Genomic DNA, 18,382 nt, shown 5'->3' on the forward strand with positions numbered 1-18,382 from the left:
TGTCTTTAAAAAAAAAAGTTTGTCCACTAGTCACAAATGTGGAAAAGGTAAAATTGAAATTAATGCATTCATGAGGTGTTAGGAAAATGATTATTTTTTAATAAAATTTATCCACTTGTCACAAGAAAAGAAAAGATAAAGTTGCAATTAATGCTTGCATTAATAGAGGTGTTGGAAAAAATAGTTGTATTTTTGTTGAAGAAAATTAAATTTTTTCATTGCCTTTTTCCTCATGAGCCAATAAGGTTTTCAAAAAATTGTATTTTTCAATTCCCAAAATTCATGCAAATTACAAAACTTTTTGCAAACATTACTATATGAATGAAATCTAAAATCTGATTGGTGCAGCTATTAATACAATGGACTAAGCGAAAGCATAAGTTACCTGCCGTAGGCAAGAACTAATAAAAAGTTTAGAGAAAAAAAGCAGGAGCACAAAAAGGAGGAGAAATACATGCTTGTGCAAGCAGCCTTTCGTGCTCAAACTAAGGGAAATCAATGGTGTATTAACAATGCTTTCTCTAGCCATATGACTAGACAAGAGAGAAAATTCCTAACCCTTAAAAAGGTAAATGAAAGGACAATAAAATATGGGGGCAATGCCACACCAAGGATGACAAGAAAAGGCGGTCTTAGACTTAACAATGGAAAAAACAAAAACAAGAAAATGTGTTGTTTATTGAAGGCTTAAATAATAATCTTCTTAGTCTAAATCAAATGGGCAATCAAAGACACACAAACCCTCACATTACATTCTCAAGGATGTAAGATCAAGAAGGCAAGTATTCGAAGAGTAGGAGTAGAGGCAAATAGAACTGAAAATAACCTATACATCCTCAATGAGATCAAGGTAGAAAAATGCCTTATAGCTGAAGCAGATGAAAGCTGCTGATACCATAAAAGAAATGGCCATATGAGCTTTTGACAATTAGAAATTGAACAAGTCAATGTTTGGCAGCCTACCATATGTAAGATCATCAGTGTATTATCTTACAGCTCCAACGTTACCTTTGCCATTGATGTCAAATGGGGATAATTAGAGTAAGGGGGAGCATATCATAGAATATTTCTAAGAGACATTGTCATCAATGACAAAGGGAGAGATTCTTGGATTCATAAGGCAAGCATTGGAGCAAAATCATTGTTACCTAAATTATACAGACTCCCTTGGCATAGTCGCCACCATTGAGGAAATATATGTAGGTTGGTGAAGGAAATATATGAAGAATCATGAAGGGAACATATGAAGATTTGAGAAGGAATATATATTGATAAGTAGGTGATAATTTCCACAACAAGTCAAATTGTCATATTGCTATCAAGATTTAACCGTGTGATTTTTGAGTCAAACTCATTGACCCATGTTTCATGAGTAGTGATTCAACATGAATCCATCTCTCATGAGAATAAATGGAACACTTAGAACTCATTGGATCTAGGTGATGCTCACAGGGGTGAAGCACCGGGACTTCTCGAGAGGTTACCCATCCCAGTATTACTCCAGCCTGAGCGCACTTAACTACAGAGTTTCCTCCATGGTTAAACCCAAAGGTTTCATAAGGAACAACACTTGGTGAAGGTTTTGCAAATGGGGTTGCAAACTTTGGGTTTAACCATGGAGGAAACTTCGCAGTTAAGCGCGCTCAGGCTGGAGTAGTGTTGGGATGGATGACCTCCTGGGAAGTCTCAGTGCTTCACCCCTATGTGCATCATCTAGATCTAATGAGTTCTACGTGTTCCATTTATTCTCATGAGAGATGAATTCATGTTGAATCACTACTCATGAAAAATGGATCAATGAGTTTGACTCAAAAATTACACAGTTAAATCCTAATAGCAATATTGCAATTTGACTTACTGTGGAAATTATCTCCTACTTATCAATATTGATGAGCTTAAGGGGCTTTCTAATGAATAGTTCATAAGGAACAATACTTGGTGAAGGTTTTGCAAATGGGGTTGCAAGCTTTGGGTTTAACCATGGAGGAAACTCCGTAGTTAAGCGCGCTCAGGCTGGAGTAGTGCTATAGGATGGGTGACCTCACGGGAAGTCCCAGTGCTTCACCCATGTGTGCATCACCTAGATCCAATGAGTTCTAAGTGTTCCATTTATTCTCATGAGAGATGGATTCATGTTGAATCAACACTCATGAAACATGGGTCAATGAGTTTGACTCAAAAATCACACAGTTAAATCCTGATAGCAATATCGCAATTTGACTTCTTGTGGAAATTATCTCCTACTTATCAATTGATGAGCTTAAGGGGCTTTCTAATGAATGGTTCATAAGGAACAACACTTGGTGAAGCTTTTGCAAATGGGGTTGCAAGCTTTGGGTTTAACCATGGAGGAAACTTTGTAGTTAAGCACACTCAGGCTGGAGTAGTACTAGGATGGGTGACCTCCCGGGAAGTCCCACTGCTTCACCCCTGTGAGCATCACCTAGATCCAATGAGTTCTAAGTGTTCCATTTATTCTCATGAGAGATGGATTCATGTTGAGTCACTATTCATGAAACATGGGTCAATGAGTTTGACTCAAAAATCACACAGTTAAATCCTGATAGCAATATCGCAAGGAATATATATGTTAAAAAAATGTTGGATCAGATTTGAAAATATACATTATTTAATCAGATTTGTGAAGGAGACTGTATGTTATGAAGGTAATTTAAATGAATAATGTCCATTGAAGAAAGCAGAAACTTTGCTCCTTGCTGAGTTGGTACTCGATTGTGGGGAATGGTGTCTCTAGTGGATTGATGCCCACAAAGATAAACAGAAAATAACCTATACATCCTCAATGAGATCAAGGTAGAAAGATGCCTTGTAGCTGAAGCAGATGAAAGCTGCTTATACCATAAAAGAAATGGCCATGTGAGCTTTTGACAATCAGAAATTGAACAAGTCAATGTTTGGCAGCCTACCATATGTAAGATCATCAAGGCCAAACATTGTGCAATTAGCAGAGGTAAAGATTAAGCTTTGACGTGACACTATGTGACGATTTCACACAAGTCCCTATTGTAAGGGTAGAATACACAGCAGAAGCAAATTTCATAGCATCAATATCATGGAATAGACATTGGAAGATGATACATTAAAGCATCTGAACACTACAACAAGATGGAGAAGTATCTCAGGCAGAACTTGGGAAGGAATATCTTATGAAGATGCATTATTCAGGGAGAGCTCATCAGTGTATTATCTTACAGGTTTAAATAATAATCTTCTGAGTCTAAGTCAAATGGGCAATCAAAGACAAACAAACCCTCACATTACATTCTCAAGGATGTAAGATTAAGAAGGCAGGTATTGGAAGAGTAGGAGTAGAGGCAAATAGAACAGAAAATAACCTATACATCCTCAATGAGATCAAGGTAGAAAGATGCCTTATAGCTGAAGCAGATGAAAGCTGCTTATACCATAAAAGAAATGGCCATATGATCTTTTGACAATCAGAAATTGAACAAGTCAATGTTTGGCAGCCTACCATAGGTAAGATCATCAAGGCCAAACATTGTGCAATTAGCAGAGATGAAGATTAAGCTTTGACATGACACTATGTGATGATTTCACACAAGTCCCTATTGTAAGGGTAGAATACACAGCAGAAGCAAATGTCATAGCATCAATATCATGGAATAGACATTGGAAGACAATACATTAAAGCATCTGAACACTACAACAAGATGGAGAAGTATCTCAGGCAGAACTTGGGAAGGAACATCTTATGAAGATGCATTATTATTCAGGGAGAGCTCATCAGTGTATTATCTACCAGCTCCAACATTTCCTTTGTCATTGATGTCAAACGGGGATAATTAGAGCAAGGGGGAGCATATCATAGAATATTTCTATGAGACATTGTCATCAATGACAAAGGGAGAGATTGTTGGATTCATAAGGCAAGCATTGGAGCAAAATCATTGTTACCTAAATTATGCAGACTCCCTTGGCATAGTCGCCACCGTTGAGGAAAAATATGCAGGTTTGTGAAGGAAATATATGCAGATTCATGAAGGAAATATATGAAGAATCATGAAGGGAACATATGAAGATTTGAGAAGGAATATATATGTTAAAAAAATGTTGGATCAGATTTGAAAATATACATTATTGAATCAGATTTGCGAAGGAGAGTGTATGTTATGAAGGTAATTTAAATGAATAATGTCCATTGAAGAAAACAGAAACTTTGCTCCTTGCTGAGTTTGTACTCATTTGTGGGGAATGGTGTCTCTAGTGGGTTGATGTCCCCAAAGATAAAAGGGGATTGGTGTCTCCAATAGATTGGTGCATACAAATTTTTTAAGAAAACTTAGATAAGCAATCCTATATTTCTTGAGTCCATCCTTGTCTCATCTTTTATTTTTTGTTGTGCATCTCTCGCTTACATGCACCCCAATGATGGATCACAGCATGTGATCCGAAACATTGATGTTAAAAACTCACACACGATCTAAACTAGAAGCTACCAGTTGTCAAAATTCTAATGGATTGTGGAAAACTGATAACACTAAGCAATCTTTTGCCATGTTTTTTTCCTGAAAGTGTTTCCATGTAAATCTTGTGTGATTGATGTTATTGTTATTACTAATTTTAAAAAGAAACAGATCACCTTGTACTAATTCCCCCCTCCTCAATATAAGTGTGTACTTGTCACCTCAAGTGATGACATGTCACCACTAGCATAGAGGAAAAAACATTCAAGTAACTCTATTGAAAATGAACTGCCTTAGTATGTGTGTTCTTCATTGTACATTGACCCCTATTATTGTAGCTCATGTGACTTTCTTGGGCTTCTCGTCTATCATCCCATTATAGCCTTGTTTTGACATATTCTGCTTCAAAAGGTCCAATCATTATTTTCTCATATGGATAGTAAAATTCTTTAATAATGGGGCTTTAGACATTGAAATTATGTAGTAGAAACTTAGTTACCGGATTCGTGCCCAAGAGGCTGGATCCGGATTCGGATCCGATCCAGATCCGGATTCATGCCTCTACACGAATCAATAGTTAAGTGGTTCTAAGTTATTTAATCTGACTTTTTTTTTTAAAAAATTGCTTTCTAATCCTAAAAAGACCCTTTTATGCATTATATATACTAAAAACTGAAAGAAATATACATAGTTCTAAAACTATAACTATACACACACACACACACACACACACACACACACACACACACACACACACACACACACTCACGAATCCTATTTGGGAAAAAAACTATGAATCCACGGATCCGATTCACATGCCCGAATCGGATTTGTATCCCGAATCGGTAACTAAGAGTAGAAATAAATAACAATAAACTATGGCTGAGTGGTGTATGGATTCTAGAGGTAAGTTTTTGTAGCGCCCAAGACAATCAATAGCTTCCTCATGGAAAATTCCATAACAACTTATTAATGAGGAGTTACAAGTAAAGTATACATGGCAAAGTGAGGGCTACTTTGAAAAAAACCATTGGCAAACCTTCTAATTGCTAGATTTAAGATGGAAAGTGACAACTTGGAACTCATGTCCAACTAGTGCCATGGATTGAGGTGCTTAGTTGCCTTTGAGACATCTCTAGTTTCATTCAATCTTCATATCATAGTTTGCACTTGGTAATAGTCTAAGACTCTAAAGCATAGTCGAAAACTCACCAAAAACTCAAGAGTTAACTTGCATGTCAAGTATTTTCACCAAAACCTCACAAAGTTTTTTGCAATTTTTTGCCAAACAAACACTAAGTTTTTGCCAAAAGAAACTTGGCAGTAGAAGAATATAATGTCTAGGACACAAAAAAGCTCATTCTAATTTCATTGTGACTGATTACTTTTGCTCCTCTAGTGACAAAATGTCCTTCCAACCTTCTACAAGGTCATTGGCAGTGATTTTGTGCCAAGAAGTGAAGATTTGTAACTCATCTAGTCGTGAGTGTGATTGGAGCTTGTTGGCCTCCATCCACGTAAAGAAAAGGAATAAGTTAGCTCAAGAATGCCTCAATGACCATGTCTTTGTGCAACATGATTTTTGGTTGCGCACAAGGTAGAAGAAATATCAAGTGGTCCAATTGATTTGGATGATATAAATTCTTATAGTGATTGGACTGCAGAGGAGCAGCCTCCATTGTTTACAAAGGATGGCATATATGATTTGGAGAGGCGGGCTATAGAGAAAGGTGGTGGAATTGGATTCGCATTGCATGAAATTGAGGAGGAGGCAGTTGACAATGATGAGGAGTCATTGCATGTGCTAACAGCATCTGCATCTAAGGTGGAGGTTAAGCCACAACTCATCATGCCAAACAAAGAGAAGCAACCACAGCTAACTCCTAAGACTAGAACCACTAGTTCTACCTCTCGCCTAGTTTTTAAAAGAGCTAGGAAGCTGAAGATTTAAAAAGTTTTGATGTTGTTTTTACTTTGAGTATGACAAAACCAATTTGCTAGTTAAATTTTGCTTTATAGATTATCAGGCTACCAGCCATCAACATTCCACATGATGATGTCATTTAGTAAGAAATTTGCATTTAAATCGATTAAACATATCTAGACTCACCTTGTTTCTCTTATGTACTCATTGGATGCATCTCCTCATTAAATTTGGCAAATAAAAATGCATTTCTAATTAAATTTAAGAAAAAAAATGAGTTGCTAAGTTTTTAGGGGCCTTGGAGAGTTTCAATAATTAACAAGTTTTCCAACTATTTTCTTAAGTATTTGAAGATGAAAACCCTTGGATTCTTGAGATAAGAGGATGAAACCCTTTTAGTTTCCTAGAGATCAGATAACAAAACCCTTTGTTTTCCTAAGAGTAATCTCACATAAAGGTTGTATTTGTATCCAAAGCTTTGTTTTGATTCCAACATATATTGTATTTGCAACAAGTCTTGCATTTTTTAGGCGTCAACATATTGTGAAAGCATATATTTTGTTCACATAAGAAACAATGTATTATAGCAGAATTTTCATTCATATTTGTGTCATTCTTTTGAAACTTAGGGATATTCATATTACTTTGGCAATCAATTTTTAATTCTTTTAACCCTTTAAGATACTAATATTACTTGTGATATCAATTGTTATTTTGTTCTAGGCATCATTGTATATAAATCGATATTCACCTATCCTCGTGGGATCAAGGTGATCAAAAAGTAATGAAAAACAATATTTGCTCGTAATATGCTCCCACCTCGCCCTCTCAAGATATAGTGACTAAAAGTGGTAAATATTTTATTTTATTAAGGATGTGGATACTATAACCCCCAAATATGAGACCCATTTATAGTGTCATGCATCTTGCACCTTTGAGACCCTACTACCCCACTACATTCCTTGGTTGTCAAAGCATCATTGTAATGATGTGAGTGGATACCATCTCGCTCTACTCCTTGAGTATCAAAGCCCTTACAATTACAAAGTTGTCTTTCTAGGCAAGAAGTCTTAAAGCCAAGTTATTTCCATTCAATTCTACTTTGATCTTGATTATTGTAGGCTTGGCTTAAAGTCCTCCCCATGATAGGGGGAGTGCTTGACTAGCATGTACTAGCCTTCAATCTTCCTTTTCCTTCCTTCGTCAATTCTCTTTTGTTTCCAACCTTTAAGACTCATAATATATCTATATTAGTAAGAATACCATTTGGATTTTACCAAGGTCAACACTGATTGCATCATTTTTTCATTAGCTTGTAAGTACAAGTACATAAAAATATAATCTCTCCCCCTTCTTGTAGATGCCTGAAAGCCTCTCCCAAGCACTTTGCATCCTTCGTCCAGGTAAATTCGTTTCTCATGCCTTTCATGTAAATGTAAAGCTGCATTTCAAACAATGCACATACATTGAAGTTCATATGCACACTCTAAGATAGTTCCTACAAATAGCAACCTTATTGCAAGCACCACTTTTGTCCTATAGTCATCATTATGGTCATAGTAATAGCATCCTTGCCGCTTCTTGCCAATCAAGTCAATTTGCATTCTAACCCAATGCATTGCACGTCACAATCACTCTCTTAATCATGCCTAAGTTTTTCATATCTTTTTATCCCAAAAGTTTTCAAGAATCCAAATTTCCACAAGCATTGCTACTTTCTGTCACATTCTAACAAATGCTTCAAGGTGCTTGTATGGTTTTGTTGGGCCCCTTGCATTTTGATTATTGATTGCTGCACTATATGGGCGAAAATCATTAAAGAATTACTGTTTCTGGAAATTTAATCATTGTGGACATGAACTAAATATACACTGGTCAAAATCCTACAAAGATAAACAATTTAATTGAAAATATCCTTAAACGCTCCAATTAGTTAATAAAGTAGAGCTTGCTTTTACAAATGATAGTTTTAAGTATCAGAACACTCTCAGCCACAAACATTATATATTTTCTAACAGAAAGAAAAAACTATGTAATCGAATGTTGTATTCATAAAATTGTCCAGTAAATATATCAAACTTTCAGCCGTAAAACATCAAATTGTCAGTCATGAAATGGACTTGTCAGTAAAACAATGCTTTCAAATTCATTTTACCTCAAGCTAAAAAGAAATATATCTGCTAGAAGCCTTTTCCCTTCAGTTGCTTGAATATTTCGTCACCCTTTACCAAATAAAAAACCTACCAGTGCAAAAATGAGCAGCACCATAGATCAAATCGTTTAAAACTCCTGCATTTAAAACCTATATTGCCAGTTCGGATTCTATTATGGATGCGGATTCAAGATTTAGGTCCAAAATTGGTCCAATTTTTTTTCGAATTGGGTTGGGATTCATTTTAGGTTTGTCCGTACAAGAATATATGTTTTTTTTAATATATGTATGCAGCAGCAAATAAGTTCATATACCACTATGCTAATGTTTTAGTCCAAATAACATAAAGAATGCACAAATCACATATAAAACAACCTTTTTTGTCTTTAATGGTCACTTTTAGGGTTGGTGGGTCGAACTGACCTAAGTTGGCAAAAAAAACTTAAAAAGTTCAACGAAAATGACATTTTAAGTCAAATTCGCCCCAAATTCTTTCTAGGTTCGTGCATCAAATCAAAAGTCTGCAAAATTCTTCCAAAAGTCTTACAAGGTCCTTCTGACAGACTTTATGTTGAATTTGAGTGTTTGTGGCAGAATTTACAGCAAATTCGAACTGAATCTCGAATTCCAGCAGAGAGAAGAAAATTTGGTAACTTAGTTTAAAACCAATCCAAATAAAAGAGACGAGAAACATTGGCTTTTGCAAGATGAAAGAAAATATCATAAAGAAGCAACACTATACACAGAATGATTCTTCAAAAAATGGAATTGAATTGAAAAAGGTAGCATAAGAAGCAATTGTTTTCCTATCAGAACCAAATCATGCGCTTCACAATTCTTATACAAATATAAACCTTTGGATTCCTTAATGGCCTATCATTTCTCATTCTACAATATCTCTTCATATTGTTCCTTACATATGCAAAAAATACAATTCCTATGAATATTATAGACAGTAAATAAAGCATCTATAACATTTGACATATCCTAACAACATCGTTGCACTTTTTATCCTGCCAAAGGGTCACTTATTGTACCCTCAACAGCCATGCAACTAAAAACTGACATCTAAGAGGGTTCAAAAAAACTTTGGGAAAAATAAATAATTAACATTTAAATTATTTCCAAATAAAAACACAGAGCTTCATTTAGAATTTTCAAATTTGGTCAACAAATATTATAGAGGATTGATCAGTATTGACCGAACACAAAAAACAAAAAAATCTAGCACATATAGCCAAAAAATAGCAAGAAAACATGTAGACCTTTTGCCTCAATTTCGAGGTAATTTGCTACCCTGATCCCTAAAATAAACTTTATGCCCATGCATTAGCCCAAAGATCATTAAGTGTATACCATAAATACCAGCTTCTATGAATAACAAACACAATGTAACTAGCTGGATACGATAGCAATAGGTGAAGATAATAACCATGCAGCCCCCTAAATCCATTTGCTACACACAGTACTGTCTAATATAATGTTCAAATACATCTGTTTCTAGAAATATTGCCCAATAACTAGTAGGTGACATATAGCTGTGAAGGAAAAACCAATTTCATTACTTCTTAGTAGTATATTCTTACCAGATCTGTTTCAGTGTCTGAATCAAATTCATCAACAGGTCCTTGCATACGACAATTTCCCTCCAGAATTGGTGTTAACTGCATAATATAAAAATGTTATCTATAGGAAGACATGTACAAAATGAAAGCACCGGACTAACAAAAGAACAGGCATAATTCTATTAAAAGTTGTTCATGTCTAGCTATTTAAACTAGAAACCCATATTATTTAGTTAAATGTGTGATTACATATCATCTTTATGTTGATAGGTCTTACAAATTATTCTAAGATCTTGGCGACTCAAATTGACTAAATTAGCAAGAGAAAATGTTCTTGTATCATGAATAATTTTTCAAGTTATCCAATCATTTACACTCTAAGAAACAAAGGAAGGCAAGCTCTGTTATTATAGTATAGAATGACAATGCCATACACATACACATAGAAGCACAAATTTTCCAGTGCAAAATTTTGAAACAAAAACAAAAGTTTTTGAAAAAGCAATCTCATTCATGATCCTGATGAATTAATGAACTGCATTCTCAGCATGCAACTCCCAATTTCTTTGAAAATATAGTGATTGCAATACTCTAGTTTTTTTTGGGAACCTTTAGTTCCTTGATGTGGCAAGAGTTTAAAATTATGTTATTGTCACATTGGATGACATCCACCCAAAAAATTATCATTATAGGATATGTGCTCACTCTCATTCGCATATCTCTTCCCAAAGCTTCAGAGCACAAAATTTTGTGGCCAAACTTGGTCAATGGCCCTTAGAAGTTTTTAGCTCACTATGAACCTTCATTCAAATTAACTTTGAAAGAAAACGGCAATACCAATTAGGTTGACTAGTGTGAATAATCAAAGGCACATTCTTTTATTTTACATTTTTGGGGGCTTGGGATTGGGAGTGTGGTTTGTGAAAGTAATTTACAGAGATATGGGAATGTTCTATAATGATTTACAGATATACTAACAACTTCTACAAGTATTAAGGTATAGGAGATAGTGACCACAACATTTTTTTAAGTAAAATTGCAGAATACAACATTCAAGTGGGGGTGCAAGGAAAAAAAACTGCAACAAAAGTAATTGCATCATGGACTTTGAGAAGATAATTTTGTCTTCCACTTAGTTATTCCAAATGAGACAATGATTTTGGTTCACATCATCTCATGCGCACATTTAAAAACCTAGGATCAAGGGTGGTTTGTGAAGATTACATACAAAGAAATGCGCATGTTCTATCATGATTGACAGATATGCTAAGAAGTTCTAAGGTGTGGGAGATAGTGGCCATAACATTTTTTTAAGGAAAAATAGAAGAATACAACATTCAAGTGGGATGCAAGGGAAAAAAACTGCAACAAAAATAATTTTATCATGGACTTTCAGCAGATCCAATCTTTTCGAATTTTTTTTTTTTTCCATCTTTTTCCAACAAAAGTCTGACAGGCAGAATATTTTCACAGGTGAGACATTACAATTTATGATCAGAAGTTGTTGTATAATAGCCTGTTGACTAATTATAAATTTTGAATCACAAGCCATGATCCATCATTACAATAAACAAACTATATAAAGATTGTATGATGAGACTAATATAACATTAAATGTAATAGAAATAAGAAATAAGTCCATACAGTTTCCTGTTTTATCTACAAACTCTCTTGCTCAACGTAGGGTCTTATTTACCCTGAGACTGATTCCCATTTACCTATTTCAGGTCAGTTGTGAACACTGATTTTGTCCTTTCTTTCTTCCTTCCTTCCTTACTTCTATCGTTTGCATCAAAAAATGAGGGCTAACCTGTTGGAATTTACCCAGCATACCAACCAATTATTTCATTATCCCAAGATACAAACTACAAGGGGACCACCTGGAGATAAACATGATATGGGAAATTCAATTCATATTTTCAATTGCACACACTCAACATTGAGACTTCATAGGTTTTATTATTTCTTTCACGTCTAGGACCTAAGAGCGTAGTCTTATATCATATGCCTTGCTGGAATAGTTTAACAATCCTGAATCTCAGTTCACTGCAAATGAAAGCTCTGTTATTGAGCAGCAGTTTTTACATACTCTGTCATCATCAAATAATAAAATTTATGAAGAAATATTTTTACATAGAATCTTTTTCAACAAATGCCTATGAAAGCTTTGTTATTGGGCAGCAGCCTTTACACCCATTGTCATTGTCACAGTAATAAAATTGGGTCCATTTCCAACAATACTGAAAAATACATTCAATTAAAAGCTCTTTCAACATATGCCTGAATAGGATATAACTTATTCTATAAGGATCCATTTGGCTCCTAGAATTGTCAAATGCGACATTCATCTATGCTGGAATAAGCTCTCTTCTGGTATTCGTGCATTCTTAAAATAAGTTTTGGAATATCATTTTGACATGTTTGGTTTACCTGGAAGAGGAGTCGAAATATGCATATTCTATGTTTGGTTGCAACAATTGAAATAGGAACTGGAATAAGTTTTGTTTTAAAATTTTACTAATTAATTTTATTTTTTAAGTTTGGTAATATTTTAAATAAACAAGATTTTTTATTTATAAAATCTCGTTTTTTATTAATTTTTTAAAAAGCCAAATTATTTTAATTAGCCTTTATTTGATTTTTTAAATTGACTTTATAAGTGAAAGCTATACCACAACCTTTGAAATTCATCAAAATTCAAAGGACATATTATATTGTATATTATAAATTTAATCAAATTATTTTAATGAGTATAAGATCAAAACTAAAATCATTTTATTTTTAAATATATTAAAGAAAATAAAAAATGCAAATAAGTCGAGATCATTAATATGATATTTAAATGATCTTTCAACATAGTTTTAATTATAAGACTAAACACAAGATTTATTTGTAAAAATAATTTTATGAAAGTTTAGATAAGATATCAAATCTAATAATAGTTTTTTTGTCATTTAAAAAAAAACACATTAATGTTAAATAATGTTGACCTGGTTTATATCTTATGATGAATGGAGAAAATAGTCCAAAAATGCATTTGAGTGGCAAACTACAATCAAACGGCAAAGTCATGGACCCAACAACCCATCAAATTGGGTTTAATTAAAACTGGAATAAGAATAAGCTATTCTTATTCCATCTTTTTTCAGGAATTCTGTTATGCTCAATTTGAGGTCAAATTAGGATAGGCAAATTCTAATTCCAATTTTGTATTTTGCAAACAGGCGTCAAATTGACGAATGCAGGTATTTAGATTTTCCTATTCCTGCCTAGTTCTTGCAACCAAATGGGGCCTAAGCTTCAAGAATGGGACATCTCCATCCACCAAAAGTAAACAAAAAGATACCCACCACTGCAACAACATGGATTTGAACCTTGCACTAATGCCTTATAACTCAAAGAGGCAGATATTTTGATTGATAAACCATTCTATTTGATCTTGGAGCATTTTTACACAACAGCATATTTAACTCAGAGCAAATCATTTTCTTAAGTAAGATATATCCTATCAACTTTAAGGCTCAGACAGCTCCACCCACCAAAATTACACAAAATTAATCCCACAGCTGCAATATTATGAACTTAAATCTCCAATAATGCCTCCTAATTTAAAAGCCCAGACATTGTGATTGATCACCCACTCTTTTTGATCTTGAAGCAATCAAACAACCATAGTTTGCAGACTCGGACTCAGAGAGTACTTGGCAAGCCCAAAATCTTCAACCTGGCAAATAATTTAAGAAAACTCAACAAAACTCAGCAACTTAGAAAGAACGAAAAAATTAAAATCTCCTAAAGAAGCATATTATTTTTGTAAAATTCAATCACAAAGAGTATTAAATTAAAAATTGACGTCTTGAAAGAGAAAATGCATGGTTTATAGCAAAACAGCATGTAAAGAACAAATGTTAAACAGTGTGTTACCTGCATCAATTTTTTACCCATAGTTTTTTGTGTCTATAAAAATGCAAGTGTTAAACTTGTGAGTACTTGCCCAGCGAAAAAAACAGAGAGTACTGGGCAACTCAGGGAGTACTCAGATAGTTTTCAAACTTTGCAAACAACATATGTAACTCAACATCAACTCCTTTTTTCAAGTACAGAATGTAATTGAAGACTTCTATTTTTTCCATTCAGTTTGAATGATGATTCGTATGAACGATAAGCTCCTTTTCGCGAGTTAAGAGTTGATAACGACAGAGCCTGCTAAAGAGCTTTTGTCCTCTTTAGGCAGTTCTCAAAAATATGTGGCTGTTTCTATTAGTACAAAAAATGGTGACCCTTGTCAAATGAATAGCAACCATGCATTCTATTATCTTATGGTACCTATAAGCTATGCACTACTTTTACAAGGTAAAATTCACCTTGATTGTGCTTTCCAGTTACTCTAAAAGAAATAATAACATCCACAAAGCAATGAATATCAGCCTCTGCTTTTCCCATAGTTGTGTGGCTCTCCAAGTCAATCTTTGAATTCCCAAGTCTGAATGGCAATGACTCGAGACAAGACAAAATGCATAGACTCAACAAGACTCTCCAAGCTTCAGCATGATTCTTCATGTTTGAGGAAAACACTTGGCAACCTAAGAAAGAAGGTAAAAGCCATTATTTGCATGTTGAAACCCTATTTGAAAATATCAAAATCTTTTCTCCAGTTCAAGATGGCTTGGAAAATTGGCCTTGCCGGATCTGATTCTGGCTACCGCAGTTTTCCTGTAGCAGTGGCTCCTTTCTGCAACTTGTTTTCAAACAAAGGGACATTGTGGTCGAAAATTGCCTCATTTTACCAGTGAACGAATAGAACGCAATATCTCATTTTAATTTCAAAATTGTTATCCTCTTTTGCATAACTACGCCAAAAACACTTTCAGAAAAATGATATTTATACTTAAGGATATTGTGTACATGTGTGGGTAGTTCTTCCCTACAGAAAAAGCCTATGGATACTAGAAAATAAGCCATCAAAATAATTATGAACTTGAGTGAAAAATATAAGGACAATATTTTAAGTTTTGGTTTGTCCAGCGTTTTGACTAGTACAAGCCATAGGCCATGCTCTAGTGGTAAGGCAGACTAATTGCCACGAGGATTTTTCCTTTGATCAGTGATTGTCTGGGGCTCAAACCCTAGTCCAGGCTTATTAAAGTGATAATTTAATGTTCAAGCACCGTTAGATGTGTTCCTCATGCTGTCAAGTCTGTGTGCATTTCACAGGCAAAGTTTAACAGACCAAAAGGTTATGGTTTGTAAGTGGAACAGTGTTCTAAACTTGATGGCGCATTCCCCTATTTAGTGTCTTATAAACAGACGATGTTGCAATCATTATGATACATTCCGCCACATCTAATTGACTTCACGGTGAGTGTCACAGTTCACTGATCAATAACAATCTTTTTCAAAATTTGCATGCAACCACAACCTAGAGATGCAATAAGAGAATAATTCCAGCCCGTGGAAGAAATTGCGGTATGCAGGGCAAATATTCCTCTAAATAACTATCAATAAGGAAGGAAAGCCAACTTGACGTTGAATTACAATAAATACAGCACGCGAAACGAAATGAATTCAATAAATGATAAATCGGAGCTTAAAACATTCATACTTTGACTCACCCGAGGCTTTGTCAGCTTGGCGTATAGCTTATAAAGCTGTTCCAAACTTCTCTCCTTCCTTTTTACCATTGCAGCGGATTACGATAAGTGTCGGAGGTTTTCCTAGATCCTGTAGCTCCGCATTGTGACCTTAGGGTTTCAAAACACAAGGGTTTTTTAAAATTTGATCAAAAAGTTTTCCAAAACGCAGAATTTAAATCGGATTCTGAATCCTTAACAGATTGCCGAGGGTTTTAAGCCAATTACTCCAAAATTTGACGCCGATCCATCGATTGAAGATTTTGAATCTCTGGGGGGGTTAAATTTCCGTTTTTTCGTCCATTCCAATTTGACTAACACAAATGAGGAAAATTGATAACAGTAATCATAGCACGGCATTGCCTGCTTGCCTTGCCTGACCGCGGCTGTTTCACTAGCAACCTTATTATTATTCCCTTGTTTTATGCACTGAAAAATAGTATTATTGTATATTTGGTTGGGTATTAAAAAATGATTTTGTTTCGAGGGGTTTTCAATTTTTGGACGAGAATCGGTTCCCTTTCATCACCTTTTTCACGCCCACGCCATTGCTAAACTCATGCTTTGTGGAGAGGAAGGTCACGTCATGCGTTGTTGCGCGGAATTTAAGGCGATAGAGAAAACATTTCAACCTCTTTTTATTATCGGAATGATATGATATGATATGATAGATTTTAATGACGTCCACGAGACTAAAGTAGTCTATGGGACCCATGCAATCGCCCTCCCGAGTCAGGAGCCAAACTAGTCAGTTGCAAAGTTTTGGTTAACTTGTTTCTTCTTCTCTGAATTTTGATAATCAACTCCGCTGTTCTCTTCACTTGATCTTCCTCAAATAAATAGTTGAAGTCCTTGTTCTGCAGAATTTTTGTATAATCAGATCTGATGTCGTTGTAAGCCAAGCATTCCATGACAAAGTGTTGCTCTGTCTCCACTGTTCCCATATTGCAAAATAAACATGTTCTGTCTGCCCACTCTTCCTTTGGAACTTGCCATCTACCAGTTTCACATCGCAGCTGATGTGAACTAGTTCTAATTTGTGCCATCAACATTTTTGCTTTCCAGTTAATAGGTGCCCTTATATAGGCCTTTTCATCATGACTAGAAGTGGGATTAAATTCTTTAATGTAATAAGATTTTTTCCTCCCTATGTGTCTTGTCCACAGAATATTGCGAAATTTTTCATTGACAAACTTTTTTCTTTAATGTTGACAGAATATACCTCTCCATTTAAATTTAGATTATGATTATGAAGTTTTGACCATGCTTCGAAAGATGGAAAGTGTTCATGTTGGAGATAGCTTTCGGTTAAGTAGAGGTGGAAATAGCTTCTTACATGTGATATTCAGCTATTTTAATGGTGAAATTTGTGTATTTGTATTGTTTTTATTTAGTTTGGGTTTATGTCGTATGAAAATAAGGAAAATTTTAATATTCATGAGGTTAAAAATAGTTCATGAAAGAGCTTATTTGATTGAAACTTCTTTTTTTTTTTTTTTTCTTTGAATGTTTTACTTATATAAGATAATGATGAGTATTTCTACTCTCAATAAATTATACCAATATTTAAGATTTTATTATTCTTAAAAGCATCATACTCCAAAATGAATTTATTTCTTTTATTCAACAATTAGCACTTGCTACTATTAGTGAGAGAGTTGATCAAATAAAGAGTGGTATTTAGCCTTTGTTGGAGGAGGGTGATCCCCAACCTGGGGCTATGCATTCCATGATGGAGGTTTCTACAAATAATTAAATGTGACTTTTAGTGCACATGTAGGAGTCATTAGTGATAATTCAAAGCATCTTATCAAGGTCTTATGCAAACTTTAAATGTTAAAAAGAAAAGGAAAACTATGGATAGACTTATCCAACAATAGTAATCAAAAGATCAATAAGATCCCTAATTATTTTAATAGGTTTAATAAAGAACCAAAAACCCTCTCTTAGATAACTCCATGATGATGAACATTCAAAGTTGGAATGTAAGAGGTCTAGAGATTCGTGATAGAAAGTATGTGGTGAGAATATGGTATAACAACTTCTTCTTTTTTAATATTGTCTACTTATAAGAAATTAAGGTGGTAGGGTTTCAAGCATAAGCAATGATGAAGTTCTTGTGGGACCAATCTATTGGCTTCCACTCTAACCATGAAAGAGGCAAATGTGGTATTATCATCCTCATTGGACCTATTTAGGATGATAATATTTTATCTAATGGTGTTTCCCTGTGCCAAAGAACCTTATAGGTCACCTTTAAGAAGAAAGACAAAGTTTTTGGAATATGTAATATCTATGTTGCAAATGATTATAGAGATCAAGATAGCTTTTGAGATTGGCTAGCTAAAGGGTTCCCTAACATACACTAGGTGTTTGTAGGGGACTTTAAAATGGTTGAGTAGAGTAAAGATAAATGTGAGGGTAGTGAGCATTGTTGGAAAGGTAATGAGCATCTCTTTTGGGATAAGTTTAAGAGGAGATTTAACCTTGGTGATCAAATTGAAGAGAAGACAATTGTTTTGTCTGATATCTAGTTTGCATGGTGTGATAACCAAGTTGAGTAGCAAAGAGTTGCAGTTTGGATAGAATTTACTCCCATGCCTCCATTTTCTCCTTCTTGTTTAATGGAGGACATTCCCCTATTTGTGTCAATCTTGTGACTATCT

At 34.6% G+C, this 18,382-nt stretch overlaps 1 protein-coding gene across 6 annotated transcripts in view; it reads right to left on the reverse strand.

The window, feature by feature from the left end:
• LOC149563438 (uncharacterized) overlaps nucleotides 1-16,143 on the reverse strand; it is a 123,384-nt gene extending 107,241 nt beyond the window's left edge. For 3 of the 6 annotated variants that reach the window (XM_089826696.1, XM_089826692.1, XM_089826698.1), the window contains exons 1-3: nucleotides 15,945-16,130; nucleotides 15,699-15,827; nucleotides 10,108-10,185 (exon numbers count right to left, since the gene is read on the reverse strand). In XM_089826696.1, coding sequence (XP_089682822.1) covers nucleotides 10,108-10,185; nucleotides 15,699-15,767 — 147 coding nt within the window. In that variant the 5' untranslated portion in view covers nucleotides 15,768-15,827; nucleotides 15,945-16,130. Of the gene's footprint in view, nucleotides 1-10,107; nucleotides 10,186-11,804; nucleotides 11,897-15,688 lie in introns of all 6 variants that reach the window. The other 3 variants (XM_089826695.1, XM_089826694.1, XM_089826693.1) reach the window with 3 other exon arrangements.
• Nucleotides 16,144-18,382: the final 2,239 nt, after the last annotated feature.

The sequence above is a fragment of the Cupressus sempervirens genome, chromosome 4, assembly GCF_028749045.1.
Source record: "Cupressus sempervirens isolate cs-2001-9-10 chromosome 4, ASM2874904v1, whole genome shotgun sequence".
Taxonomy (NCBI): Eukaryota; Viridiplantae; Streptophyta; class Pinopsida; order Cupressales; family Cupressaceae; genus Cupressus; species Cupressus sempervirens.